The sequence below is a fragment of the Hemicordylus capensis genome, chromosome 2 (genome assembly GCF_027244095.1).
Source record: "Hemicordylus capensis ecotype Gifberg chromosome 2, rHemCap1.1.pri, whole genome shotgun sequence".
Classification (NCBI taxonomy): Eukaryota; Metazoa; Chordata; class Lepidosauria; order Squamata; family Cordylidae; genus Hemicordylus; species Hemicordylus capensis.
The window spans coordinates 122,262,245-122,290,027 of record NC_069658.1 but is presented as its reverse complement, the minus strand read 5'-3'; the positions used below and the strand labels follow the sequence as shown (position 1 = coordinate 122,290,027).

At 44.0% G+C, this 27,783-nt stretch overlaps 1 protein-coding gene across 4 annotated transcripts in view; it reads right to left on the bottom strand.

Annotated features, from left to right (window-relative positions):
* The window catches only part of FOCAD (focadhesin), a 234,809-nt gene that overhangs the window by 171,005 nt on the left and 36,021 nt on the right, over positions 1-27,783 (bottom strand). For all 4 annotated transcript variants that reach the window (XM_053288048.1, XM_053288050.1, XM_053288049.1 and 1 more), the window contains 4 exons: positions 19,158-19,364; positions 18,055-18,142; positions 15,935-16,137; positions 10,188-10,445 (listed from right to left, as the gene is read on the bottom strand). In XM_053288048.1, coding sequence (XP_053144023.1) covers positions 10,188-10,445; positions 15,935-16,137; positions 18,055-18,142; positions 19,158-19,364 — 756 coding nt within the window. The remainder of the gene's footprint in view (positions 1-10,187; positions 10,446-15,934; positions 16,138-18,054; positions 18,143-19,157; positions 19,365-27,783) is intronic.

Genomic DNA, 27,783 nt, shown 5'->3' with positions numbered 1-27,783 from the left:
CACCCTGCACTCATCCAGAGAGTGCACAGTATGTTCCAGGGGGGTGGAGGGGTCCCTGAAGAACGTCGGAAGCACTATATCCTGATTCAGATGGAAGGTGGATACTATTTTTGGTAGAAAGTTGGGGTCCAGACACATCAGCACCTTGTCTGGATAAGGATAAAACTTTGTGTAGGGAGAATCTATCCTTAAGGCTGTTAGTTCGCTTACACGCCTTGCGGTGTTAATGGCAAGTAAGAAGGCTATCTTTAGGGACACAAGTTTTATAGGCACCGTAGCCATTGGTTCAAACGGAACCTGAGTTAATGACGAGAGCACCAACAAAATGCTCTAAGGCTCTACCATGATCCTAATAGGAGGGTAGACATTTGTAAGTCCTTTAAGAAAAGCTTTACTCTCTGGGTGTGAGTCTTGCCATCACATCCAGGGTGTTTTGATAAGAGTGCGGCTAAATGGATTTTCAGGGACACAATGGCCAAACCTTGAGTCTTCAGGGTAGTTAGATAGAGATACATCCCAGACAGTTGCACGTTTTGGCAGAAAACCATGGGCCCTGGCATAGGTTTTGAATCTGAACCATTTCCCCATGTAATTATGCCTAGTAGAGGCCTTCCTCTGCTTAAGCAAGATATGCTTTAGAACCCTATTCGCCATGTGGTCAGATGGAGTGTGAGGACGTCCAGGTGAAGGACGTTTCCATTGTCCTGGGACAGAAGATCCAGTACTTTAGATAGGCAATGGTAACAGTTCTCCAACAGTCTGAATAGCTATGGAAACCATGGTTGTCTGGGCCACCATGGGGTCACGAGGATGCAAGATGCTGGGGTGGCTAGAAGATGAGCCACTACTTGGTTTATTCGTGGTTGTGGACGGAACATGTAAGGCGTCTCCTGAGACCAATCCAGCTGGAAAGTGTCCCCTAGTGGCTGTCGGTCATTTCCCTCCCTGGAGCAAAAAAGGGTGACTTCATGTTTATTGAGTCGCAAACAGGTCTATGGATGGTTCCATCCAGTGGTCAAAGAGGGGAGCAATGTATCTTGTGTTGAGCTCCCATTTGTGTTGCTGGTGTTGTACAAACACCCGACTGAAATCATCCGCTAGAACATTCTCCAGGCCCTTGATGTGGATTGCCATCGGTGATACTTGATGCAGGATACACCAGTGCCATAACTGAACACTGAGGGCACACAAGGTTCAAGATACAGTCCTGCCTTGACAGTTGATGTAAACTTGGGCTGCCATATTGTCCAATTGTATTTGGATGACTTTGCCTTGTATCAGCGGCAAGAAGGCTTGTAGTGCCTGGAAGATGGCCAGCAACTCCAGGAAACTGATATGCAACTGAGCCTGTTGAGGGGTCCATATGCCTTCTATTTGATTACCCTTGCAATGGGCACCCCACCCGAGCAGTGATGCATCCAACGCCAGCCAAATTGATGGAGATGGAGTCTGGAATGGGACTCCTTCTAGGAGATTCTGGCTGTCTGACCACCGTGACAGTGATCATAGAATTTGTGGTGACAGCTCCAGATGTTTCCGCTGACTGTCTCTGTTGGGATGGAAAACTGACAGAAACCATAGTTGCAGCTTTCGCATTTTCAGATGTGTGTAATGTATCACTGTATCGCAGGATGCCATAAGGCCAAGAAGTCGCTGTATCAGCTGAGCTGGCTGTATGGGAAGACCTGTACCAGATCCCTGATGCAGTTGTATCTTTCTTCTGGAAAATATGCTCTTTGGGTTATCGTGTTCAGCACTGCCCCTATATAGGTGATCATGTGCACAGGTAATTGACTTGGATTCGCAGGTCTTGGAGGAGAGTCAGAACATACTGGATCTGAGAACGTAACTCGTCTCGGTCCCTGGACATCAGAAGCCAGTCCAAGTATGGTTAAATAGCAACGCCTTTTGTCCTCAGATGGAAAATCACTACTGCCATACATTTGGTAAAGACCCTTGGGGCAGTGGAAAGTCTGAAGGGTAAGACATTGTACTGGTACACTTGGTGGCCTACAGTGAAACATAGGTACTTTCTGTGATGTTATCTTATGTTGATATGAAAGTAGGCGTCTTTCAAATCCAACGTTGCAAGCCACTTCTCTCGGTGGAGAAGCGGTAGTATCTCTTGCAACGCCATCATACAAAGTTTCCTGACACGGATCCGTTTGTTTAGATAGCATAGATCCATGATGAGGTGGATGCCCCATCCCGCTTTGGGATCTGAAAGTAGCAGGAACAGAACCCTTCCTGCCTGTGCACCCACAACATCGGGGTGATTGCAACCTTCCCCAACAGTTCCTCCACCTCCTCCTGTAAGGCCGAGGACAGCGGGGTGAACCTCATTCCCATAAAGTGAGGGGTCGTCTTGAATTCTATGGCGTATCTTGAGGATATGATCTTCAGGACCCAGCAGTCCAATGTTATATGATGCCATGCAGGGACATGGTGTGCCAGCTTGATGGAATTGTGTGGCAATGCTGGGTTGGTGATGTTATTCGCTTGCCAAGATGTTACGACCCCTGCAGGTGGGATTGGGGGAAAGTCCAGTGTCTGTGGGTGGTCCCAAACTTCAAAGAAGCTTCTGTGATTCTGGTTGTTTATGGTAGGGGTTATACTGCTTCCTGTAGTTGTGGCGATCTTGCTGCCTAAAGGAAGGCCTCTGCTTGCCGTAATAGGAATGGTACCTCGGAGTGTATGAGGAGGTAGAAGCAGCTGGGGAGAACGTTTTCGCTGTGAACTTAGATTTTTTTTAGTTGCTCCATGGTGGCATCCGTTGATTCACTGAAAAAGCCAGTGCCATCAAAGGCCAGACCTTCAATTTTCTCCTTCATATCACTCTGAAGGTTTGTGGATCTCAGCCATGCGTGTCTCTACAAAGTCACAGCAGCGGTTAGGGAACGAGACTCTGACTCTCTAGGATGCATGGCAATACTCAACTGCTGTCTGGTTAAGTCAGCCGATTTTTCCAGGGTCAGCTGGAACTTCTTCTTGAAATCTACAGGGGATAAGGTGTCCAAATCACCCTGAAGAGATTCCCACAGGCCATGGTTGTATTTGGCCATACAAGCTGAGTAGTTTGCCACTTTAATTGAAAGGCAGGAGGTGGAGTAAACCTTTCTGCCCAGTAAGTCCAATTTCCTACCCTCTTTATTAGATGGAATGGTGTGGCGTCTTCCTGTTTTTGAAGAGGTGGTGCACTCAATGACAAGGGATTTAGGAGTTGGGTGTTTTAGAAGGTAAGTGTTGTCCTTCTTCTGAATATGATATAGGCTTTCGAGTCTCTTGGACGTGGGAGTAAATGTATGAAGCACTCCCCAGGCACATTTTGCCACTTTAGTGATCAGCAGGACCATGGGCAAGGCCACAGGCTGAGTAGCCTGAGATTTGGCCATGAAATTGTATACTGGGTCGTTTATTGTTGATAATTCTGAATGCAAGTCCAAACCCAGTGCTTCCACCATGGTCCGCACAGGTTTGTGATAGGCCTTCATTGCTTCATTCGGAGAAACATAAGTGGATGGAGGAACATCAGTGGGGGGATCCACTAAGCTCTCTGCATCCTCTGGATCAGATTCAAAATCAGAGGAACCATAGTGTTCCAAGGCAGATCCAAGTGGAGAAGATGGGACACACGTTTGAGTCTCTACAGTAGCGTTTTGTGGGGAAGGCAAAACTCCTGTCTGGATGCCTATGGACCTGAAGAGCAGGGATGTAGTTTGAGTGGCCTGTGGCGTCGTAGACAAAGGAGAGGTTTGTGATGCCTTGGAAGCACAAGAAATAGACTCACTTTGGGTGGCAAGGTCAATTAATTATCTCTAGCCACTGCTAGAGATGACACAATAGGTGTGTATGTCCTTGGAATAAAAGGCTTGCAGGATTTCTCTATTTGGTAAACATACCCCACCCCCCACCAGGGAACTGGTACCCATGACAGTCGCAGAGGGGACGGCAGCTGAGACTGGAGTATGTGTAAACCCACAAGCATGCTAGGCAGTAGGGCTCTGCGTTCTACAGATAAGGTAGATCCCAGGGCTAGTGGGGCAGCGCTCAATTGACTTTCAGTACCCGTAGGAAGGAAATCTTTAAAGGTTGGTGTAGAAGGGGTACTCGAGGAAGAATCCAGAATCGAGAGGAGAATATGTGCAGTGGAAGGATCCAGACCAGCACTGGCATCAGTGTCCTCTGTGTCCTCGTCGACGTCAAACGTCGGCATTGGCAGCTGGCATCGAGGTGACACTTGCCTCGATGTCGATAGAACAGGAGTGTGCAGGGTCGACATCGAAGGAGCCTCCTGTTGAACTTTTGGTGTCAAGGGGACCGAAGACGAGATCGGTGTTGGTGTTGGAGACAGGGAATGTGCCCTCAATTTTGAACACATCAGCGTCGACAGGTGATCAGTGTCCTACTGTTCTGTCGATATTGGTAATGAAGGCACGGTGTCGAGAAAGACTTTTGACCTCAAAGTCTGTGTCAAAGGAAAATGCTGAAGTTCTGACGATGACGGTGTGCGTTCCCGTGTTAGGTCAATAGTCTTTTACTTCTTTCTTGGTGTTGTTGTGGGGGTCTCGACACTTTGTCGACTTCAAGACTCCTGGTGATGAGTCGGTTCCTTCACCATGTGGATGATGAGTTCTCACCGTCTACGATGTAAGCTTAGGAACTTGCGATGTCGAGGGGGGCGTCGATGTCAACTCTCTAGGTCTATGTTGACTAGGGGCAGCTAGGGGCAGACTTAAAGAAAGGATTCTGGATGTGGAATCTCAGATTGACAGGAGTCTAATTCCTAGGGGTGTTTTCCTGAATGTCGAAACTGTAAGTTATTCTCCAGCTAGATATTTATCTCTTCTTACTGTACCTAAATTTTGTAGGGCTTTAACTTTGGCCTGTTGTAATGCCATGAATACAGCTGTGCTGCAGGGGAGATTCCAAAATACTCCTTATCATTGTCGTGTTTGTCCGTGTGGATTGGGAGAAGTTGAGACAACAGCTCATGTCCTTTTGTATTGCCAATTTTATCGTGACATTAGGAAGAAATATATTTCTCCTCAACTTATCCTGTTTCCAGGATTAACTGAAACAGATTATTTAAATTTAATTTTAAAGGATTGTAAAGAGGAGAATTTATTCAATATTGCTAAATTTTGTTATATTTGTGGTGTTATTTGGAATGAAGTTGTTGCTGCTGCTTGTGCTGCTACCAACGGCCTGAGAGACTTCTGCCTGCCACCTCTGCCGGTTGTGTGAGTGTTGGCAGGGCTGGGGCCCTTGGGGTACAAGGCTGAGCTGTCTTGGCTCCACCTGCCCACCCTGGGCTATTTAAGAAGGCTGCCAGTGGCGGCAGGCCCACCACTGGCGGGGCCGCCACCGAAGGGGCGACACCAAAGGGGGTCACCCCTTTGTGGAGCCACTTCGGTGAGCAACGAGGGCGAGGGCCACCCCCCTCCCCGGTTCGGTACCTTTGGGCAGGGTGGGGGGAGTGAGTTTGTCCTGGCTAGGATTATTTTCATTGTTTTGAGTCTTTCTGGAGATGGGGAGTCAGTGGGGCATGTCCACTGGTCTCAGGGTGACTATTCCAGTGGTGATGGGGAATAGGAGAAGTTACGTTGGCAGGTCAGCAGGCTGTTACAGGGGAAGGGAAATCGGAAACTTAATAGCTGTTTTCCCTTCCGGCTGCCCTGTCAGCTCTTTGACCTTGGGGAGCAGTGCCAGCTACCCGCAGAACCTTGCCTTGCTCCTCTTTAATGCCAGGTCAGTCCAAAATAAATCTGAAGTAATCCATGATTTGATCATGGATGAAGGGGCTGACCTGGTGTGTATTACAGTGACTTGGTTGGGGGAGGCTGGAGGCCCAGTTTGGGCCCAGCTTCTTCCTTCAGGATACTCTGTTGATGAGCAGGTGAGGGAATGTGGGCGGGGAGGTGGAGTGGCTGTGGTCTTTAAGGATAATATCTCCCTTAACAGAATCCCTGTCGGAACGTCTGATCATATCGAGTGTGTGTACTTGCGCTTGGGGACCAGAGATAGATTGGGACTTCTGTTGGTGTACCGATCACCCCGCTGCCCAACAAAGTCCCTAACTGAGCTTGTGGACCTGGTCTCGGATTTGATGTTGGAGTGTCCCAGGCTTGTGGTTCTGGGGGACTTCAACGTCCACTTTGGGACCAGGTTGTCTGGAGCAGCTCAGGAGTTCATAGTGGCCATGACAACTATGGGCCTATCCCAAGTGGTCTCCGGGCTGACACATACTGCTGGTCACACGCTTGATCTGGTCTTTTACTCTGATCAGGGTGGTGTTCCGTGCGTGGGGACTCCTATGATTTCCCCATTGTCATGGACGGACCACTATCTGGTTAAGGTTGGACTTACAGTTACATCCCACCTCTGCAGGGGTGAGGGGCCTATTACAATGGCCCGTCCAAGAAGGTTATTGGATCCAATAGGATTCCAAGAAGCCTTGGTTGGATTTAATGTTGGCTCGGCCGACGATCCAATTGATGCCCTAGTGGAAAATTGGAATAGTCAATTTACCAGGGCAGTAGACAGGATCGCTCCTAAGCGTCCTCTCCAACCTGCTTCAAAAATGGCTCCTTGGTATATGGAAGATCTGCGGGAGCTGAAGCGGCAAGGTAGACGACTGGAACGCAGGTGGAGGAAGTCTCGACTCGAATCCGACAGATTGCAACATAGAGCGCACTTAAAGACCTATGCTCTGGCTATACATGCAGCAAAGAAGTGCTTCTTTTCTGCCCGTATTGCTTCCACAAACTCATGTCCAGCGAAGCTTTTTAGGGTTCTGAGGGGGCTAGTAGGACCCCCTGCTCCCTTGAATCAAAATTTGGGTCCATCTGTTGCCTGCTGTGATGCTTTTAATTAATTTTTCATGGACAAAATCTCTCGTATTCGGGCCGATTTAGACTTCGACTCCACAGTTAGTGCAGTATCAGATGCAGAGGTATCCAGCAACTCCTCTTGTGTGGTTAAACCAGATCAGTTCCAGTTTGTGACTCCTGAGGATGTGGACAAGCTGCTTGGAGCGGTGCGTCCTACCACCTGTCTACTTGATCCTTGCCCAACATGGCTTACACTATCTGGCAGGGAGATTGTTGTGGAGTGCCTGGTGGCAATTATTAATGCCTCTCTGAGGGAGGGCAGGATGCCTCCTTGTCTTAAGGAGGCAATTATTAGAGCTATTCTTAAGAAGCCTACCTTGAATCCCTCAGAGTTCAATAACTACAGGCCTGTCTCCAACCTCCCATGGTTGGGTAAGGTGATTGAGAAGGTGGTGGCCTCCCAGCTCCTGGTGGTCTTGGAAGAAACTGATTATCTAGACCCATTTCAAACTGGTTTTCGGGCGGGCTACGGGGTGGAGACTGCCTTGGTCGGCCTGATGGATGATCTCCAAATAGGACTTGACGGCGGAAGTGTGACTCTGTTGGTCCTTTTGGATCTCTCAGCGGCTTTCGATATTATCGACCATAGTATCCTTCTGGAACGTCTGAGGGAGTTGGGTGTAGGAGGCATTGTTTGCAATGGTTCTGCTCCTATCTCTCGGACAGATTCCAGATGGTGTCGCTTGGACACTGTTGCTCTTCAAAACCTAAGCTTTTATATGGGGTCCCTCAGGGCTCCATATTGTCTCCAACGCTTTTTAACATCTACATGAAACTGCTGGGAGAGATCATTCGGGGATTTGGTGCTGGGTGCTATCAGTATGCTGATGACACCCAAATCTATTTCTCCATGTCAACTTCATCAGGAGAAGGCATATCTTCCCTGAATGCCTGCCTGGAGGCAGTAATGGGCTGGATGAGGGATAACAAACTGAGACTGAATCCAGACAAGACGGAAGTACTTGTTGTGCGGGGTCGTTGCTCAAGAAACAATATTGACCTGCCTGTTCTAGATGGGGTCACACTTCCTCAGAAGGAACAAGTACGCAGACTGGGAGTGCTTCTGGATTCACGTCTCTCCCTGGTTTCTCAAGTTGAGGCGGTGGCCAGAAGTGCTTTTTATCAGCTTCGGTTGATACGCCAGCTGCGTTCATTTCTTGAGATTGATGACCTCAGAACAGTAGTACATTGGCTGGTAACCTCCAGACTTGATTACTGCAATGCGCTCTATGTGGGGCTGCCTTTGTACGTAGTCCGGAAACTACAATTAGTACAAAACGTGGTGGCCAGGTTGGTCTCCGGGTCATCTCAAAGAGACAGTATTACTCCTATATTACAGGAGTTACACTGGCTGCCAGTAGGTTTCCAGGCAAAATATAAAGTGCTGGTTATAACCTATAAAGCCCTAAACAGCTTAGGCCCACGGTATTTAAGAGAACGTCTTCTTCTGCAGGATCCCCATCGTCCACTGCGTTCGTCAGGGGAGGCCCATCTCTGGCTACCTTCAAGTTGGTTGGTGACCACTCAGGGACGGACCTTCTCAGTTGTTGCTCCGAGACTTTGGAATGCGCTTCCTGCTGACATAAGACTCTCCCCATCCCTAGTGGTATTTAAAAGAGCTCTGAAGATTCATCTTTTTAACCAGGCATTTAACCTTTTAACTTTTAAAATTTTAAATACTGTAAATTGTTTTTGTTTTTAGGCTGCTTTTCGGCATTTTAATTGATTTTAATGTTTTGTGTTTTTGTATTGTTTTATTATTGTGAACCGCCCCGAGACTTTGGTTTGGGGAGGTATAGAAATGTATTTAATTAATTAATTAATTAATTAATTAATTCTAAATTATTTTATTCTTGTAATTCTGTCCATTGGCTGTACTAATAAAGACTATGACTATGTTGACTCAATGACAGCAATGTTGTTGAAGGTCTCGGCTTTTGTTGATTCGATGCCGAAGGAGGTGTCGATTTCGACATCTTAGGCCTTTGCTGAGACAGCAGCGAAGACAGCGTTGAGGCTGGCTTCGGTGGAGTCTTAGACACCAAAGTAGACAAGTGTGGCTCACCAGGTGTCAAAGGACTCAAGACTGCATCATAAATGGCAGCACGAAGACAAAGCGCCTGATTTTTAGGAGTCTGCTCAGAAAAAGACAGACAGATCTTACATGAAGACACATTGTGTTCCTCACCCAAGCAAATGAGGCACAAATCATGAAGGTCCTTGGAGGAGAGTTTAGCTTTACATAGATCACACCTCTTAAAGGATTTTTTCTCCTCAGCCATTCCACAATTCGAGAAGCGTAGTCAGGTCCGTTCCGAGTCAGGTGCCAGTAATCGTCCGTCAGCCAAACCCAGTCCAAAATTCACCAAACGTAGTCCGTCAGCCAGAAATGGGTCAAAAACTAAATATCAGTCCTTTTTAAAACATAGATAGATAGATAGATAGACAGACAAACTCACGAAGGAGAAAACACTGAAGAACTTATCCAACGAATAAGCGGAAGACCAAGGTCCAAACACGAAGGTGGTCAGAAAAGAACTGAGGAATATGGTGCCCAGCCCACCTTTAAATAGCACGCTGTAGGCATGGAGGCAGGGCTTGGACGCCTCAACAAGCTACAGCATGGCTACCGCGTGGTCCCTACACAGGCAAAGAACCCCATACTTGTGGATCTCGACGAATCTCGATCCAGATACAAAGTTACCAGATGTTGCATAATCCACATAATACCCAGGCAAGGGCAGGGGCTTTGGATAAAGTTGAGTCTTCTTTCTATGCAGGCCTTCAAGAAAAGACTTACAAGCTATAACAGTGATTGACCCTCTTATCCCTGCCTCAGTTATACCTGATGAAAACTGCAAAAAGCCACAGCTATCTAGGAATGCCTTACTCTCACCCAATGGAGCTCAAAGATGAAAGATGAGGAGAAGATCACCTTCTTCATTTGCACTTTCTCAGTTATCTGAAACCCACATTCTCACCTCTCCCCCCCTCACCGCCAAGGTGAAATCTTTTTAAAATCAAATATGTAATAAATTATGCCAGCAGTTCCAGTTAAATCAAGATGGAAACAAGGGTGGTCCTTGAGGTTTCTAGGACAGAAGAACTGGAAAAAGAAGTGGTCCTGTGGAAGGATGGAAAGGAATCACAGATTGACTTAGAACGAGACAGTCAATTTTTGGCTGCAGGCTTCTAAAATCAGTAAACGGTAACCATCATCATCATCTGGGCAGCTCACAGCACAGCATTAATCATCAAGTAAAAAAACATAACATATTAAATCACATCCATTCTTACCTGGGATGGATCTGCTTTGGCTATTTCTGGAGTGGCAGCCAGTACAGCACAAAGACCTACTCCATTTTCTTGAACAAGAAGATAGGCCAGCAGGAGAAAAACATGGACAGGAACTTGAGTTGTAATAGGAAGCATGGATTTAATAGAAGACAACCAGTCAAACACAGAAGACTTTCCTCTCAGAAGTATAACGATTCTCCATGTAGTATGCAACAAACCATAAGCACTGGTTATGGGAAAGAAGTACTCACAAGAAGCCTGAGGGAAACAAAAAAGGCATATTAGAACTATGAAAGGCCAGCTAAATCTAAGCTTCTATTTCACTGACTTTCAAAGATGGGTCTAATTTAAAACAAAAATTAAATATTAAATATTGTTGCTCAGTGATTTGCCTAAAACATAAGTGAAGAATGGCATGACAACATCTCATTGCTATGAAAGCCTTTTCCTTCAAATAAATTACTGACATTGCTGTTGATAATTATGGCTTCCTTTTCTCAGTGAAGGCTACAATTATACTTATATTACAAACCCTCTTTACTTCCCAAACACCAATCACTGTAAGAGAACACCAGAGTTCCGTTGAAAAAGTTTCAGAATTACAAAAGTGCGGGGGGGGAGGGATTTCTGCTATGTTAAAATTTTATAGCTCCTTAATATGGAGAAAGATCACATTCTGCTCACTGAATTGCGATCTTTTAAAGTAGTACCCTACCACCCCAACAGAAGGAAGAAGCGGCAACACATTTTTGGTTCACAAGCCGATTTATACATACACTTTTTTAGAGACACATCTAGATTTTTCTTTAAATAAACATCTGAGAATTTAAGAAATGTGTGGAAACACATATATCATTGAGGTACACTCAGAGGGCCAACGATGACTACAGCTCCCAGTCAAATGTACCACCACATGAAAAACTCAGGCTTGCTGCCACCTAACCAAAAGGCAGCTCTCCCCCACGGAGGCAAACTGAGGCAATCACCTCAGGTGGTGCCTTTGGAGGCCTTTTTGCAGTAGCAGAATTCATCTCCGATGCTCCCGCCATCTGCTTCCAGCCCCTGTCACATGGAACCTTTTATCCGCTTGCAGGATCTTGTGAGCGAAGTTATAAAGCAGCCAATTTCCCATGAAAGTCACAACCACAAATGTAAAAATCCACATAAAAATACAGGCAAACTTTGGTATCCACAGAGATTCCGTTCCATGGGGAGGACTGCAGATGCCATGAAAAAGTCCCTACCATGCTCCACAAGTGTCCAAATGTCCAGGAATGTTCCTCCCCCAAGCCCAAATTCTTCCATGAAAAATTATGGAGGAAATGCTTTTTTAAAAAGAAATGAACCACAAAATGGCTCCCCCTGACAAAATAGCAGCCTGAAATTACATCCATGGTCACTTCTGGCCTTCTAGGAATCGTGGATATGTGCGTTTTAACCCTTTTGTATCTGCAGACAATGAAATTGAGTGTCAATTAGACACTCATGAATACATGAAACTGCAGATATAGAGTCCACATATAATGATGTTTGCCTGTATATTTTATTGAGCACAAAGTAAGAGGTTTGACTATAATTTCAACAAAGGTATTCCCACATTGCTCAAAACATACAAGATGGACACATGACTGGGCTAAATGCTTTACCTCTTCTCATGAATATGATAATGTGACTATGGTTAAGTTGAACAAGAGTCGAGGAGGGAAGCTGGTGGGTAGTCTGCTGAGCAGCGGAATTCAGTTCAAGGGATCTGATGAGAATTGGGGAGAGAAGAAGTCAGGGACCAGTAAAAGAACCAGAGATGGGAGCGAGAAGGGGTCAGAGCCTGAGGTAGTTCATGGACAGAGGGAGGAAGATATTGGTCAAAAGGATTGACCCAGGGACCAGGGACAGGAGTGTGAGGGAAGCCCAAAAGGATAAGTAAAGGAGGGAACAGCTGATCCGGAGAACTGGCAGAAGACTGAAGGAGGAAGAGAAAGGAACTCAAATGAGTTCAGGTAAGGGGAAAAGAAGAAGTCAATCCAGAGAACTGGTGAAGGGATAGAGAAGGTGAGAAGAGAAAGCCAAGAGAGTTTGAGGATAGAAAGAGGGCAGAGCAGGTCAGAAGAACTGACAGGGGGTTGAAAGAGGGAGAGAAAGGAACTCAAAGAATAATTGTTGATTGTTAATTCTGGGGATTGAGGATAGTCTGAGGAACATTATCTGGCTTCAAAGCAGAGGGCAGGAGTGCCAAGATGTGAGTGAGGGGAAGGGGAGACACGGCTGCAATGCCCTAGAAGGGTCTCAGAAGCGCTTCAAGTTTCCATATAGGAAGACGTTCTTTTGGGGAGTCAGGATGCTGCATTTGGGTTTCTATAAGGCAGGGAGCTTCAGCTATGCTCCTCTCTGAGTTCACTCCTAGGTTGCTCACAGCTACAGCAATAAACACTGTTTAATTCCTGGAATCTCCTGTGGGCAAGCAAGTCTAGACCAGGGATTCTCAACATTGGGTCCACAGATGTTATTGGACTTCAACTCCCATAATCCCCAACCAAAGGTCACTGAGGCTGGGGATTATGGGAGCTGAAGTCCAATAACATCTGGGGACCCAACGTTGAGAATCCCTGGTCTAGACTATGTGCCTCTGTAGGGCTGCAGGAGGAGTGTATGGGGGCCCAGTTCTGGGTCTACTAATGGTTTCACCCCGGGTGGAAGCCAGCATTCACATTGCCCTGCTTCCTAACTGGCCCCATCCCACCTCCCAAACCCAGGTGCCATCGTCCTCCTCCTTAAAGGGTGCATTGGTGCTGCCACTGGCTATATGCACAGCATACCCCACAGGAGGCATCATGGTGCATGTGGGCAGTTGTCTGAGTTCCCCATTGCCAGTAGCAGTTTTCCCTCTCTCACTCCCACTGAATCCCCTTCTTCCTTCCAAGCATCATACTTGTTTGGGGACAACGCTGACAAGTATGATGCTTGAAGGAAAGAAGGGGCGCCAGCAGGAGTGAGAGAGGGAAAGAGCTGCTGCTGGCTTAATAGCACAGCCACCAGTGACTCCACGTTGCCTCCCATGGGACATATGGTGCAAATAGCAGAGGATGGCAGTGCGCCCTGCGAGGCAGATGCCTGGATTCGGGTGACTGGGTGGGGAAGCATCAGTGCTGCCTAGGGGCAAAGCCAGTGATGGGGCGGGGCTGTTTGTCCCTAGAGGTGAATGGCAAAAACCCAGCACTGACCTAACCTGTGGAATTGCCACAGCACTTGCCCACAAACCATCTAAACCAGGAATCTGCAGCTCCTTATCTGAACTTCTGCCTTGCTGAACCTGAGCATGGACTAAGGATTAAAACTCGCTTCCCCATCTGCAATAGTTCTGATCCAGACTGGGGAACCCTAGAACCCGCTATGCTGCTGCTGCTGTTTTTTTAAGTTCAAAAAGACAGAAATGTAATGATGTGTTTCTCATCTACTTTGGCTTTAAGGTTATTTATAAATTAGGCCTTAGTGACAACAGACAATTTTTGAATGAGCAGCCAGGGCAGTTCAACAGAATGGCACACACCCGTTTTAATTACATTGCTCAATGTAATGTAAATTCATTTTGGATAATGGGAAGTATAATGCTTTTGTATTTTAAATGACCTTTTAAAAAGCCATTTCATGTAGAAGAATATTTTAGATGGTTACCCCCCCCCTGTTTATCACTTTCCATTATTGTACACAGAAAATTAAGATCCAGCCACCTGCAAAGTTGCCACTTTGACTGATGGAATTGCTTAGAGGTATATGCTCCCCCTTCACTGCTCCCAGAGGGCTCCTGCTGCCTTCAACTGTTTTCACTCTGCTATGCACTATGTGAGCAGAGCATAGAGAAGAAGGGCTAAAATTTTAAGGGCTTGTTTTGCAGAAACTCCACTCTTGCAAATAACTGATTTATTCTATGCCATTAAAGATGGTCAGAATAAGTTTTGATCCTTAAGACCTCCAAAATTAAAGCTTTCCGCAAATCACAATTTTAAAAACAGAAGCCAACATCACCCCTGATCTCCAAGTCGCTATGTTCTGTAAGGAAGAATCCCCATTTTTTTCCGGAGCATGGGCAGGCAGAAGGTAGACAATGGTCTGCTGCTGACTCTCAGGTCAGTAGCCAGTGGACAATCTTGACTGTTGGTTGCTGGACTTCTTGAAGAGAATGCTGGTCTAGACAGACCTCCAGCAAGGCACTTTTTAAGCAAAAGTGCGGACTCTGCAGCCTTACTCACACTCTCTTAGCTGCTTTGAAAAACTATTTTCCCTCTCTGACAGCAGGATCAGCACCAGGCTGTCAAGGCTTTTCATATAAAACTAGCTGGCCCGGGTGCAGAGCATCTGCGCCTCTAGTTCTCCCCGCTTCTTCCCCCACTCCATCTCAGCTCTCTCTGTGTTCTCACCCCACTCCCCCAGCTACTGGCACCATTTTCTTTCTCTCCCCCCAACCCGCTGCCTCTACCATTTTCTCCACCACCACCCCGGACACCATTTTCTCCTCCCCGCCCCCAGCCACCACCTCTGTTTTCTTTCCCCCACCGCAGCCACTGTTTTCTTCCTCACCCCCACCACCATTTTCTTTTCCCTCCGACCGCATGCCTGTCCACTGCCGCTTTCCTCTCCCCCTCCCAGGAGCTCACTCTCGAAATCTGGTGAGAGCTGCAACGTGTGGGATTAGTGACAGGTATGCCTTAGAGAATTTACATATTTTTATTATTATTTTATACACACACACACACACACCCCATATCAAGCTGCTGTATACTGAACTGACCCTTTGATCCATCCAGCCTAGTGCCAACTACTCTGTTAGTAGCTCTCTGAGGTCTGTCTGAGCTCTGCTACTTCACTGCCTTTTTAAAGTGTAAATTCCAGAGCCCAAATGTAGGACCTTTTACATGCTCTCTAAAACTCACACCATATTTGGCCCTAACTATAGTGTTCAAAGGCAGATCTGTGTGAAACCTATTGTTTGATTTCTGCAAGGCATGATATAAAATGCTTTACATTAACCTACATCTCCCCAATCTTTACAAAAACTACCTATAGGTAGGTGTCACGCAGAGTTGCTGTTTAAGTTGTCCGAGTTAAATACTAAAGGTAAATATAATTAATTTGTTCCTCTGTTGACCACCATGCCTCCAATACTACTTAACTAGGTGGCACACAGTTAGCTACTGTCTGCTCCTAACTGCTGTTTTGGTCATTACTTAGAAATGTTTTCAAACCACTGTTTTTCATACTCCTATTTTAAATGTTTACATATGGTATACAATTCAAAACAAAAATCTTAGCTGTACATCTAAAAATGTAATATGTGATGCACCCTGAGAGAAGTAGCTTGCTTATCCAAGATGACCTAACAAATTCATGACAGAGACAATAAATGAAAAGCTCAGCCCCTTAGTCATTATGCTACATTCTGCAGAGTGCATAGCAGTTGCTCATGTGGTCGACTGAAGCATTTAATGGAAGTAGCTTTGCAAACGACTAAGCACATGTGCTCACTTACAGAGTTCCACACAATCTGGTCCATCCTCTCAACATATAAATCATCCATGCTCTATTCAGTTTCAATTCTGGCTCGCATTCTTTCAGTGCTAGATTTGAGCAGTTGATGAGGGTGAGGGACAGGAGAGTATGCTTCACATTTAACCCAAACCAAGTCATTGGCCTGAAATATAAATGATTCTCTATCGACTAATAGAAAAAAGGCAGTCTGAATGAAAACACTTCACCGATTCCTTTTTCTCTTTCATTTCTTCTTGCTGTACACGTTCTAGAAGATTTATGGCCAACTGCTGCCTAGTTGTGCCACCATCACCCTCAGTTACACCATCCTCAATAGCTGTGGAAGATAAGATCTGCAGTGCAGGCATTACCAGGATGAGGGTTGTGGCTAGAGTCATCTTGGTTTCCAAACAAGAAAGAAGCTTGATGGCTATTTGGAGGAAAGTAAAAATGTTACTCAAATTAGAAATATTCTAGGAAATACATTCTGAACACTACAACAGCCTTGCAGAGAGACGAAGCCCACTCTCCAACATGGACTGCCTCTCAGAACATTTTTGATCAGTTCTGTGAACAGTATAAGGACTGGTTTTAAGCATTACTTGACATCTGTACAAAAAAATATGGCATTGGGTATGATGCCAAGTGATACGAAATCTTTCTCTGTAGTATTTGATCTATATTAGTCCTCTTCTCATGTAATACTATTTCATATGTACAATGAACAAGTGAAAGGAGAACAGAATCTTGTTTACTGGGCCCACCTCCAACCTCTATGTGTTCAGCAAAAGGTGAGGCCCTATGCACGTACAACTGTCCGTACTATTGGGAAACATGTCACAACCCACGACTTTGTGCTGCATTTTAATCTAGAACTACAATAAAGCCAGAGCTGAAAGAAACCAAAAGGCTGCCTTTAAAAGTATAGGGCTATACACCATATGTTCTCATGCACAGAGAGAACAGCAGCAACGTTGTAAAAAGAAACTAGGTGTTGTACAAAACACATAAAAAGGCAGGCAATGGCCAATGGGTTTACAACATAGTTTAGACAGAAATAAAACTGAAACTAAAACCTGGAGAAGAAGGCCAGACACAATTAGACAGAGATCCCTGAAATATAGTATGTTTTAAGCCAATGTTTTTGAAGGCGGAAGAGAATCAACTAAATGAACATTGTCTGGTAAAGAGTTGCAGAGCTAAGGAACAGTAGGAGAAAAAGCAGAAGGAGATATTTGGGGGCTTAACAAGCTACAAAGAATCAGAACAACCAAAGATTGAGGAGAATGTACAGAAATCAGAGCAGAGGCGTAACAAGGTTGGAGTGGGCCCAGAGACAAGATTTTAAAATGAGCCCCCCCTCACTGAAGCTCAGCTCATGAAGTAAAGAAATCTTAAATTATGTGTAACTCCAGGTCTTAACACTCACATCAATTCTGGAGGATGACTACAACTGAAGGAAGCCCGGGCAGGTGTGCGGCTGGGGGAGTCAGTCATGTGACTTGCCTCTGGGGGCCCCCCCAAGGCAGTGGGCCCCCAGACAACTGTCTCCCCTTGCCCTATTATAGTTACGCCCCTGAATCAGAGAATAAAGATCATCAGGAGCTAGAGAATTACTACACTTGAAGGTAAGTAAATGAATCTTAACTTGAATAGGAAAAGAAAAAGGTAAGTAGCAATGAAAATAAATCAAAAGTCGTAAAACAATCATCTGTGTGCATAAAAATAGAGAAGCAAAATGCAAAACAAGATCAAGAGGCTCAAGCCAGAGGGGAAGGAAAATACAGATGATTGCTCCACCCACAAGATCCATCCAGCATTTTGGTTTACTATGGGCAAAGGGAATGGATTAACTTAAGCTAGCAAGCCAAGCCACACACCAGAGAGAAAAGCATTCTGCCAGCACAATTGGCCAATCTGAAGGGGGTGGGAGGTGGGGAGAAAAATCCTTTCTAGCTCAAAAACTGTTAGCCAAAACACATTCATCAAGTCAAGCTAAGGAAACTCCAAAACTACAACTCAAATTCTCAACATTGCAGAGAATGTAGTGGAACTTTGGGGCCACCTTAACAGAAATTACGAAACAAATGTATTCAACTCCGTCTTGCATCTAGCAAACACTTTTGCCTGCCCCAACAGCTATTATATTAACAGGGAGGTAATATAATACTTTAAAATATATATTTTTAAATCTTCTTCTGATTTCCATCCTGATTATTATTTCTAGTTTAATGAAATCAAGTTGCAGAATTAATATATGTCAACTGAAATCTCTGGATAAAAGCGGGGGGCGGGGGTCATGAAGGCAAACAACTTGGAAGAGGATATTTCTACAACAAAACTTTACCTAGGTTTAAGATGGGCTTTTGCTGACTAGCTGGAGCTTGTAGTAGGAGCAAGCCTAATCCAATTATAGCGAGCTCAAACGGAAAACCCTGAAGAAGACAAGAGCAGAAAATATACAAGTTTAGATAGTTCCAAATACAACAGTCATCTTGACATTTGCACCCACATTTTCCAAAAACACAGCAGCACACTCAATGCATGTCCAAGTCCTAAATTAGAACCCCTTTTGATGCTACTCAGCAGCAGGAGGGCTCCTTCCTGAACTGCTCTCGTATCATAGGATGTCTGAGATCTTGTGGGGAAACTACTTCCCATGACAGCACTGACCTTCCTGAAAGTTGGGCGAACAGTTGGGGCTGTTCCATGACCTCTCAATGTAACCCAGAGAAGACCAGACGAGTCTTATATCAGGACACACAACAATTCGATTCTTTGCAATGATAAATCAGGCAGGTTCCCCTTGCTCTACTCCTGGACTGCGGTCCAACAGCTTTCTCTAGGTTTCTTTAGAGCAGGAGAGCAAACTCTTGTGACATAAAAACTAATCTACAGGTTCAGAGATAGCAAATGGTACAGCCACTCAAGACAGCTCCATTTTGGAGTGGTGGGTGGTGAAACCTTTCCTCCATATTAAAAACTACAGCTCCACCCTCCATACATGAGACTAGCCTGTCAAGGCAAGAACCTTCTATCCCAACTCTGTACAAACAAAAAGTCTTTACATAGGAGACTTATTCAGTTCTCTACCTACATTCTGGAGCGTTACAGTCTCAAATGACTTTAGCAAGTTGTAACAGCTCCCCACTAAAGAGAACCCCCTAGATAGTCTCTCTTGTAAATAAATTTGCCATTTGCATAATTCCATGAATGGCCTAACATTAGTTAGGCCAAAGATTATCATGGTTACCAAATGTCAACAATCCTTCATCAACAATCTCTGGCTTTCCACTAGGTTTTGGTCTCCACAGTACTATTACAAGATGTAGATAGAGACATGGCTCTGATATGCTCCAGGACTCAAATGCCTTGAAGGAAAATGAATTTGGGAACTGGTGTTCAACCTATTTGATGCACATTTTTAAAAATTCTCTCTGCGGAGCCTACCTCTTTCAAGAACTCAATGTTTTCTTCCATCAAGCAAATTAAAGATGAACATTCGCCCGTGACATGCAGGCAAACCTCACAGAAGCATAACATCTGCAGACAGAACTGGGATAATTGGGCTTTCCAAAAAACAGGGTAGCGCAGCAGACTCTGGAATAACTCTTCTAGGAAAAGCAGTGTTTCTGTGACTTGTGGCAGGTCTCTTATCTGCAGAAGAGAAAGACTGAGAGTTGTTTCACACATATATGTTCACCACCCGATGACAGCAGTATCAAATAATAACCAGCATGTATGAATGAGCTATCACAGATCAAACCGATATAGAACATATATAATATAATACTTTTCGGTGGTGTTGGTTCACATGTTCAGCTACAAGTAACCAAGTGATGTTTTACATGTGTGAACCAGACCGTAGCTTCAATGTCATCCACAAGTCTTAACTTTGTTATCACAATTGCTCTTGGGCAAGAAAAAAAAACAATGTGGAGCAATTGTATAATGTTGGTAGCTAACCATAAAACAAAACAAGGTGAAAAGATTAGCCATCCAAAATACTGATTTCCCTTGTCATTTAATTAGTTACTATTACAAACATGATAATTGTTATGGAGTGGTCATGTATACATATGCACATCCCTTTCCCTTTTGGCAAAAAGAGTCTACAATGAAGGGGACATGACTTTGGGGTTTTTTGGATAGCATTAAATAGTGGGACTGTGGCCAATTCTTCATTATAATAAAAAAAGAAGAAAGATTGTGGCCAGGATTTAAGAGGCAGGCAGAAAGCATGAGCAATGGTGGCAGAAGAAGCACTCAAACAGCTGACACATGCTATAATCTGCTCTTTTGTCATTTGCAGATTGAACATTCAAAAGTCCTCAATAGACGGAGATGCTGCATACAACCCTTAAGCCACTTCTGGAGAAAAGCCTACCTTGATCGCAGGGAATCCTTAAGAGAAAAACAGTGGCCATAAGGATGTACAAATTGCTACACAGGGTGACTGGATGCAGTAGATGATAGGGTTCCTGTACCTTTTAACAGCATTTATATTTTATTTACTTATTTTAAACACTGACATGCTGCCCTTCCAATAAAGATATCTTCAGAGTGACATACAAATTAAAACAATATGACAGATAAAAGGAGCATGACAATTCCATAGAGAAGCTTGCAGGAGAGAGAAGAGGAGAGACAACATCAGCTCCCAGGTAGACCCCAGGGTGTGAGACTGGGTGCCTGCCTGTTTGCTTCTCCTGCTGCCCCCCTGTCTGTTATCTGCCCTCCAGGACTGGCTGCTGTGCTGAGGCCTTGCAGGAGTGGGGCCGGGGAGGAGGGTGACTTTGCAGTTCCCTGCATTCCATCTGCCTAGAGCTGCCTGCTCAGGGCTATATAGGCTTCTGCCAGTGGCGATGGGCCCGCCACTGGCAGGGTCGCCACCGAAGGGGCGACACCAAAGGGGGTAGCCCCTTTGGGGGAGCCACTTCGGGGGACGGCGAGGGCCAGGTCTCTTGGCCTTGGTATTGGGGGGGGCACTTAATAGTGGAGCTTCTGTTTTAATTTGTCCTGGGTGAGACAATCTTAGAATGTGTTTGGGCTTAACTGGAGATGGGGAGACAGGGGGCATGTCCTCTGACTGTGGAGAGGCCATTCTGATCATGGTGGGGAACAGAAGAAGTAACATTGGCAGGTCAGCGGGCCGTTATAGGGGAAGGGGACTTGGAAATCTAATAGCTGTTTCCCCTTCTGGCTGTCCTGCCAGCTCTTTGACCTTGAGGAGCAGTGGCGATCATTCTTGGAACCTCACCTTGCTCTTCTGTAATGCCAGGTCGGTGTAGAACAAATCAGAAACCATCCATGATTTGATTCTGGATGAAGGTGCCAACCTGTTATGTATTACAGAGACCTGGCTGGGGGAGGCTGGAGGCCCAGTGTGGTCCCAGCTTCTTCCTCCAGGGTACTCTGATGAGGAGCGAGTGAGGGACCGTGGGCGGGGAGGTGGAGTGGCTGTGGTCTATAAGAATAACCTTTCCCTTACCAGGATCCCTGTTAGAGTGTTGGACCATATCGAATGTGTGTACTTAAGTCTGGGGACCAGGGATAGACTGAGACTTCTGTTGGTGTACCGATCGGCCCGCTGCTCAACAGAGTCCCTAAGCGAGCTGACAGACTTGGTCTCGGACTTGGTGTTAGAGCCCCCCAGGCTTGTGGTGCTGGGGGACTTCAATGTTCACTTTGGGACCAATTTGTCCGGGGCGGCTCAGGAGTTCATAGCGGCCATGACGACTATGGGCCTATCCCAAGTGGTCTCGGGGCCGACGCACACTGCTGGTCACACGCTTGATTTGGTCTTTCACCCTGAGCAGGGTGGTGTTCTGTGGGTGGGGAATCCTGTGATTTCCCCATTGTCATGGACGGACCACCATCCGGTTAAGGTCGCACTCACAATCACACCCCACCTTCGCAGGGGCTATTAGGATGATCCGCCCAAGAAAGTTATTGGATCCAATAGGATTTCAAGAAGCCATGGAGGGATTTAGTGTTGGCTCTGCTGGTGATCCTGTTGATGCCCTGGTGGAGAATTGGAACAGCAAACTCACTGGGGCAGTAGGCATGATTGCTCCTAAGCGTCCTCTCCAACCTGCTTCAAAATTGGCCCCTTGGTATACGGAAGAACTACGGGGGTTGAAGCGGCGAGGTAGACGACTGGAGCGCAAGTGGAGAAAGACTTGGCTTGAATCCGACAGGTTGCAACATAGAGCTCATTTGAAGACCTATGCTCAGGCCATATGTGCGGCAAAGAAGCGATTCTTTTCTGCCCGTATTGCATCCGCAATACACTTCCGGCGGAGTTGTTCAGGGTTGTGAGAGGGCTAGTGAGTGCCCCTCCTCCCTTGAATCAGAATCTGGAACCATCGATTACCCGCTGCGATGTGTTTAATGAATTCTTTGTGGGGGAAATCTCTCGTATTCGCGCTGACTTAGACTCCATCTCCACAATTACCTCAGTGTCTGATGTGGAGGTGTCCAGCAACTCCTCTTGTGTGATTAGGTTGGATCAGTTCCAGTTTGTGACTCCTGAGGATATGGACAAGCTGATTGGAATGGTGCGGCCTACCACCTGTTCTCTTGACCCTTGTCCGACATGGCTTATATTATCTGGCAGGGGGGTTGTTGTAGAAGGCCTGGTAGAGATTATAAATGTGTCTCTGAGGGAATGTAGGATGCCTCCTTGTCTTAAGGAGGCAATTATTAGACCACTTCTGAAGAAGCCTACCCTGGATTCCTCGGATTTGAACAGCGTCTGAGGGGGTTGGGAGTTGGAGGCACTGCTTTGCAGCGGTTCCGCTCCTACCTCACGGGCAGGTTCCAGATGGTGTCCGTTGGAGACTGCTGTTCTTCAAAATATGAACTTTTGTATGGTGTTCCCCAGGGCTCCATATTGTCTCCAATGTTGTTTAATATCTACATGAAACCGCTGGGAGAGATCATCAGGAGATTTGGTGCAGGGTGCTACCAGTATGCTGATGACACCCAAATCTATTTCTCCATGTCAGCATCATCGGGAGAGGGCATAACCTCCCTAAATGCCTGCCTGGAGTCGGTGATGGGCTGGATGAGGGATAACAAACTGAGACTGAATCCTGCTAAGACGGGGGTACTCATTGTGCGGGGTCAGAACTCGAGAGATGATTTTGATCTGCCTGTTCTGGATGGGGTCACACTTCCCCAGAAGGAACAGGTACGCATTCTAGGGGTGCTTCTGGATCCGAGCCTCTCCCTGGTGTCCCAGGTTGAGGCGGTGGCCAGAAGTGCCTTCTATCTGCTTCGGCTGATATGCCAGCTGCGTCCGTTTCTTGAGGTGAATGACCTCAAAACAGTGGTACATCTGCTGGTAACCTCCAGACTGGATTACTGTAATGTGCTCTGTGTGGGGCTGCCCTTGTACATAGTCCGGAAACTACAGCTGGTCCAGAATGCGGCAGCCAGGCTGGTCTCTGGGTCATCTCGGAGAGACCATATAACTCCTGTATTGAAGGAGCTACACTGGCTGCCAATATGTTTCCGGGAAAAATACAAGGTGCTGGTTATAACCTATAAAGCCCTAAACAATTTGGGCCCTGGGTATTTAAGGGAATGCCTTTTTCGGCATGAACCTCACTGCCCACTGAGATCTGCTGGAGAGGTCCATCTGCAGATGCCACCAGCTCGTCTGGTGGCCACTCAGGGATGGGCCTTCTCCACTGCTGCCCCAAGGCTTTGGAATGCGCTCTCTAGTGAAATAAGAGCCTCCCCATCTCTGACAGCTTTTAAAAAGTCTTTAAAAACACATCTCTTCACCCAGGCTTTTAATTAATGTTGTTTTAATGGTTTTAATGCTGTTTGTTTTTTGCTTTTTAAAATTTTATTGGTTTTTACAATATCTTAACAATCCCATTGCATCTAATTAAGTAAATATTGACTTCCCGCTCACCAATCTGTGCGATTCATTAACTATACAATCAACCATTGCTATAATAATTCAAAGCATATATCCTACACATTACAAACTCGATTTTACTCTACCCGACCTGCTATTATTACTAAATTTCAAACCCTGCTGAAAAATCGATATTAGAAAAATAGTTCTTTAAGTATAGTAAGAATGGTTTCCAATCTTCTTTAAAACATTCCAAGTTTTCATCCCTTATCAGTACTGTAAGTTTTGCCATCTCAGCATATTCCAAAATTTTTATCAGCCAATCTTCTTTTGAGGGCATTTCATTGTACTTCCATTTCTGCGCATATACTATTCTGGCCGCCGTGGTTGCATACATAAAAAATGTTAAATTTCTTCTGGAAAACTCTCCTTGCGTTATTCCCAGCAGGAAGGATTCTGGCCTCTTAGGAAATGTCATTTTAAAAACTTTCTTCAACTCATTATATATCATATCCCAAAAGGCCTTTGCCTTCCTGCAAGACCAGCACATATGAAAAAAAGTTCCTTCACAGTGTCCACATTTCCAACATTTGTTTGGAACATTTTTATACATTAATGCTAAGTTTTGGGGTGTCAAATACCACCTGTACATCATCTTATAATAATTTTCTTTTAAAGTATAACATGCAGTAAACTTTAAATCCATTTTCCATAATTTTTCCCAAGCTGCCATATCTATATTATGACCCACATCTTGAGCCCATTTTATCATAGTCGTTTTAACCACTTCATCTCTTGTCTCCTCCAAAAGCAACAACTTATACATCTTAGAAACTAATTTTTCATCATTTTCACACAGCTCCTTCTCAAATCTCGACATTTGATCCTCAAATCCAACTTTAAGATTCTTCTTATAGATTTCATTTAACTGATGGTACTGAAACCAGTTACTAACCAAATTTTGTACTTCAATTAGGTTTTTTAACTTACAGCCCTTTTCTTGGAAACATAACAAATCCCTATAGGTACCCCATTCAAGTTACATATTTATCTCTTTACGTGCTAAAGCTTCAATCGGAGATAGCCATAATGGAGTTTTAAATTCCAACCATTTTTTATATTTTACCCACACTCTCATTAGACTCCTTCTTACATGATGATTAAGAAAATGTTTATGCACTTTACTTTTATCATACCACAGATATGAATGCCATCCAAACCTTCTATCAGTTCCTTCCAGATCAAGTATTCTGGGATTTCTTAATGTTATCCATTCTTTTAACCACGTCAAACAAACAGCAACAAAATACAACCTTAAATCTGGCAGGGTAAGACCACCTCTTTCTTTAGCATCTGTTAAATTTTTAAATTTAATTCTTGGTCTTTTCCCTTGCCAAACAAATTTGGTTATGTCCTTTTGCCATTGCTTGAAACAAGTTAACATGTTAATTATAGGAATAGTCTGAAAAAGAAACAACATTTTAGGTAAAACATTCATCTTCACAACTGAAATTCTTCCCATTAAAGATAAGTTCATTCTAGTCCATCTTTGCAAGTCAGTTTTTACTGTATTCCATATTTTGATATAATTCTTTGAAAACAACAAAGAGTTTTTGTTTGTCAACCAGACGCCCAAGTATTTAATTTTCTTCTCCACTTTCAGTTCACTTATTTCAAAAAATCTATCATTAGATTTCTGATCCATATTTTTTGTCAACACCTTCGTTTTAATCTTATTTATATAAAACCCAGCCAGTTGGCCAAATTGTTGTATTTTTTTCAAGAGTCTTCAAATCTTCTCTAATGGATTTTCTAGAAAAAACACTACATCATACACAAAGGCTCTATACTCCTGTTTCCCAACTTTCGGGCCTTGTATTTGATCATCTTCTCTAATATTTCTACAAAGCACTTCCAGTACTAATATAAGAAGTAATTGGGAAAGTGGACAGCCTTGTCTAGTTCCTTTTTGTATTTTACAATTATCTAATAGTTCCCCATTTTTAATAATTTTAGCATATTGCTCCAAATATATTGTCTTAATAGCCCTAATAAAATTATTTCCAACTCCCATTACATCCAGTAGCCTCGACATAAACTGCCAGGAGACGTTATCAAATGCTTTCTCTGCATCCAGAAAGATCATAGCTATCTGTTTATCATTATGTTTTTCGTAATACTCCAATATGTTTTTCGTAATACTCCAATACATTCAAGACTGTTCTCACATTATCTCTTAATTGCCGTTTTGGCAAAAAGCCTGCTTGATCTTCATGAATAAAAAGTCTTAATACAACCGTCATTCTCCTTGCCAAAATGGCGGCAAAAAGTTTATAATCATTATTTAAGATTGAGATTGGCCTGTAATTCTTGACTTGCGTTAAATCTTGATCCGGTTTTGGAATTACTGCAATATTGGCATACTTCCAAGACTCCGGCATAATTCCTCTTTGCAAAATATCATTCATCGTCCATTGTAAAGGCTGTAATATTTGATCTTTAAAAGATTTGTAGTACGAAGCTGGTAACCCATCGGGCCCTGGCGCCTTATTAGCTTTGCTTTGATTTATTACTTCTGTTATTTCCATTATTGATATTGGTGCATTCATAATTTCTATATGATCCTTAGAAAGTTTTGGATTATTTTGTGCCTTGAGAAATTTGTCGATTTTTATATCTTCTGCTTTGTTTCCTTTATATAATTCAGAATAGTATCTAAAGAATTCCCTTTTTATTTCCTTTTTGTCATAGGAAAGCCCATTTTTTGTTAATATCTTGGATATGTACTTATTCTTTTTCTCACTTCTAATTTTCCAAGCCAACAACTTGCCTGGTTTGTTTGCAAATTCAAATGACTTTTGCTTCGCATATTTTAGGTTCCATTCAACTTCATTTAATAATAACATAGAGAGCTGGTGCTGAAGCACTTTAATGACTTGAATAGTCTTCTTCTTGTCCTTATCCCATAGAAGTTCTCTTTCTTTTTTAGAAATCTCCATCAATAATCCCTCTTTTTTCAGTCCCCTTTGTTTTTTAAGGTATGCATTTTGTTGTATAAACCTCTCATAACCGCTTTTCCTGCATCCCAAACTATTTTATTGTCCATTCCTTGGTTTAAATTCAATTCAAAATAGTCCTTTAACTTCCTTTTGGCTTCAGTCTCCAGCGAAAGGAAACCGTTCCCTTCTTCTTCCATGTAAAGCAAATTGCATTATGATCTGAAAAGGTTCTGGGCAAAATATCCATTCTTTTTATACATGGCGTAATAGATTTAGATGTCCAGACCATATCTATCCTTGAATGAGATTTGTATCTTTCAGAGAAATAAGTATATTCCTTTGCATTTGAGTTTTTAATTCTCCACAAGTCATAGAGATCCATATGTTCTACTAAATCAAAAAAAGCTTTAGGTAGCCTGCCTTGCAGATTCCTTTCAGACGTATCAGACTTTCTATCCAAGGATGTAGAGACAACTCCATTAAAATCTCCCAGTAGGACTAAATTAGCATTCGATAACTCAGCCATCTTCTGTTCTAGATATTTATAAAATTCTACTTTTTTTTCATTGGGTGCATAAATTCCAATTATCACCGTTTTGATTCCGGAAACTAAGATTTCCAAAGCTAGCACCCTACCTTCTTCATCTTTAAAAATCAACTGGGGTTCAAATTGTTGTTTCACATAAAGCACTACCCCTCTTTTTTTTTTCCTTATCAGAGGAAACAAATTCTTGTCCCAAGGCCTTATTAACCAAATATTTTCTGTCTTGTTTTCTAATATGTGTCTCTTGTAAGCATACAATGTCCAAGCTTTGTTTTTTAAGAAAATGGAAAACTTTTGCCCTTTTGGTTTTGTTATTTAACCTATTAATGTTCCATGAAGCTATTTTATAATCCATCTTGGCTAGTTAGAATTATGTGTTGAAGGTACTGGGTGCTCAGAAGTTAAAGTTTTTTTGTATTTCCGCCAAAATTCTTGAGCTTTGAGGAGCTCTGTAAATCTGTTCCTCTTCCCTCTGTAGAAAAAGGAGAGCCCCTCAGATACTTCCCATCTAAAACATATTCCATTGGCGTTTAAAGCATCTGTTAAAAATTTGTAATCCTTACGTTTCCTTAAAATCCTGGATGGTATTTCTTTCAGAACTTTTACCTGTTGAGCTTCAATGGTAAGGGCTTTGGCAAAATGTGCTTGCAGTATCTGTTC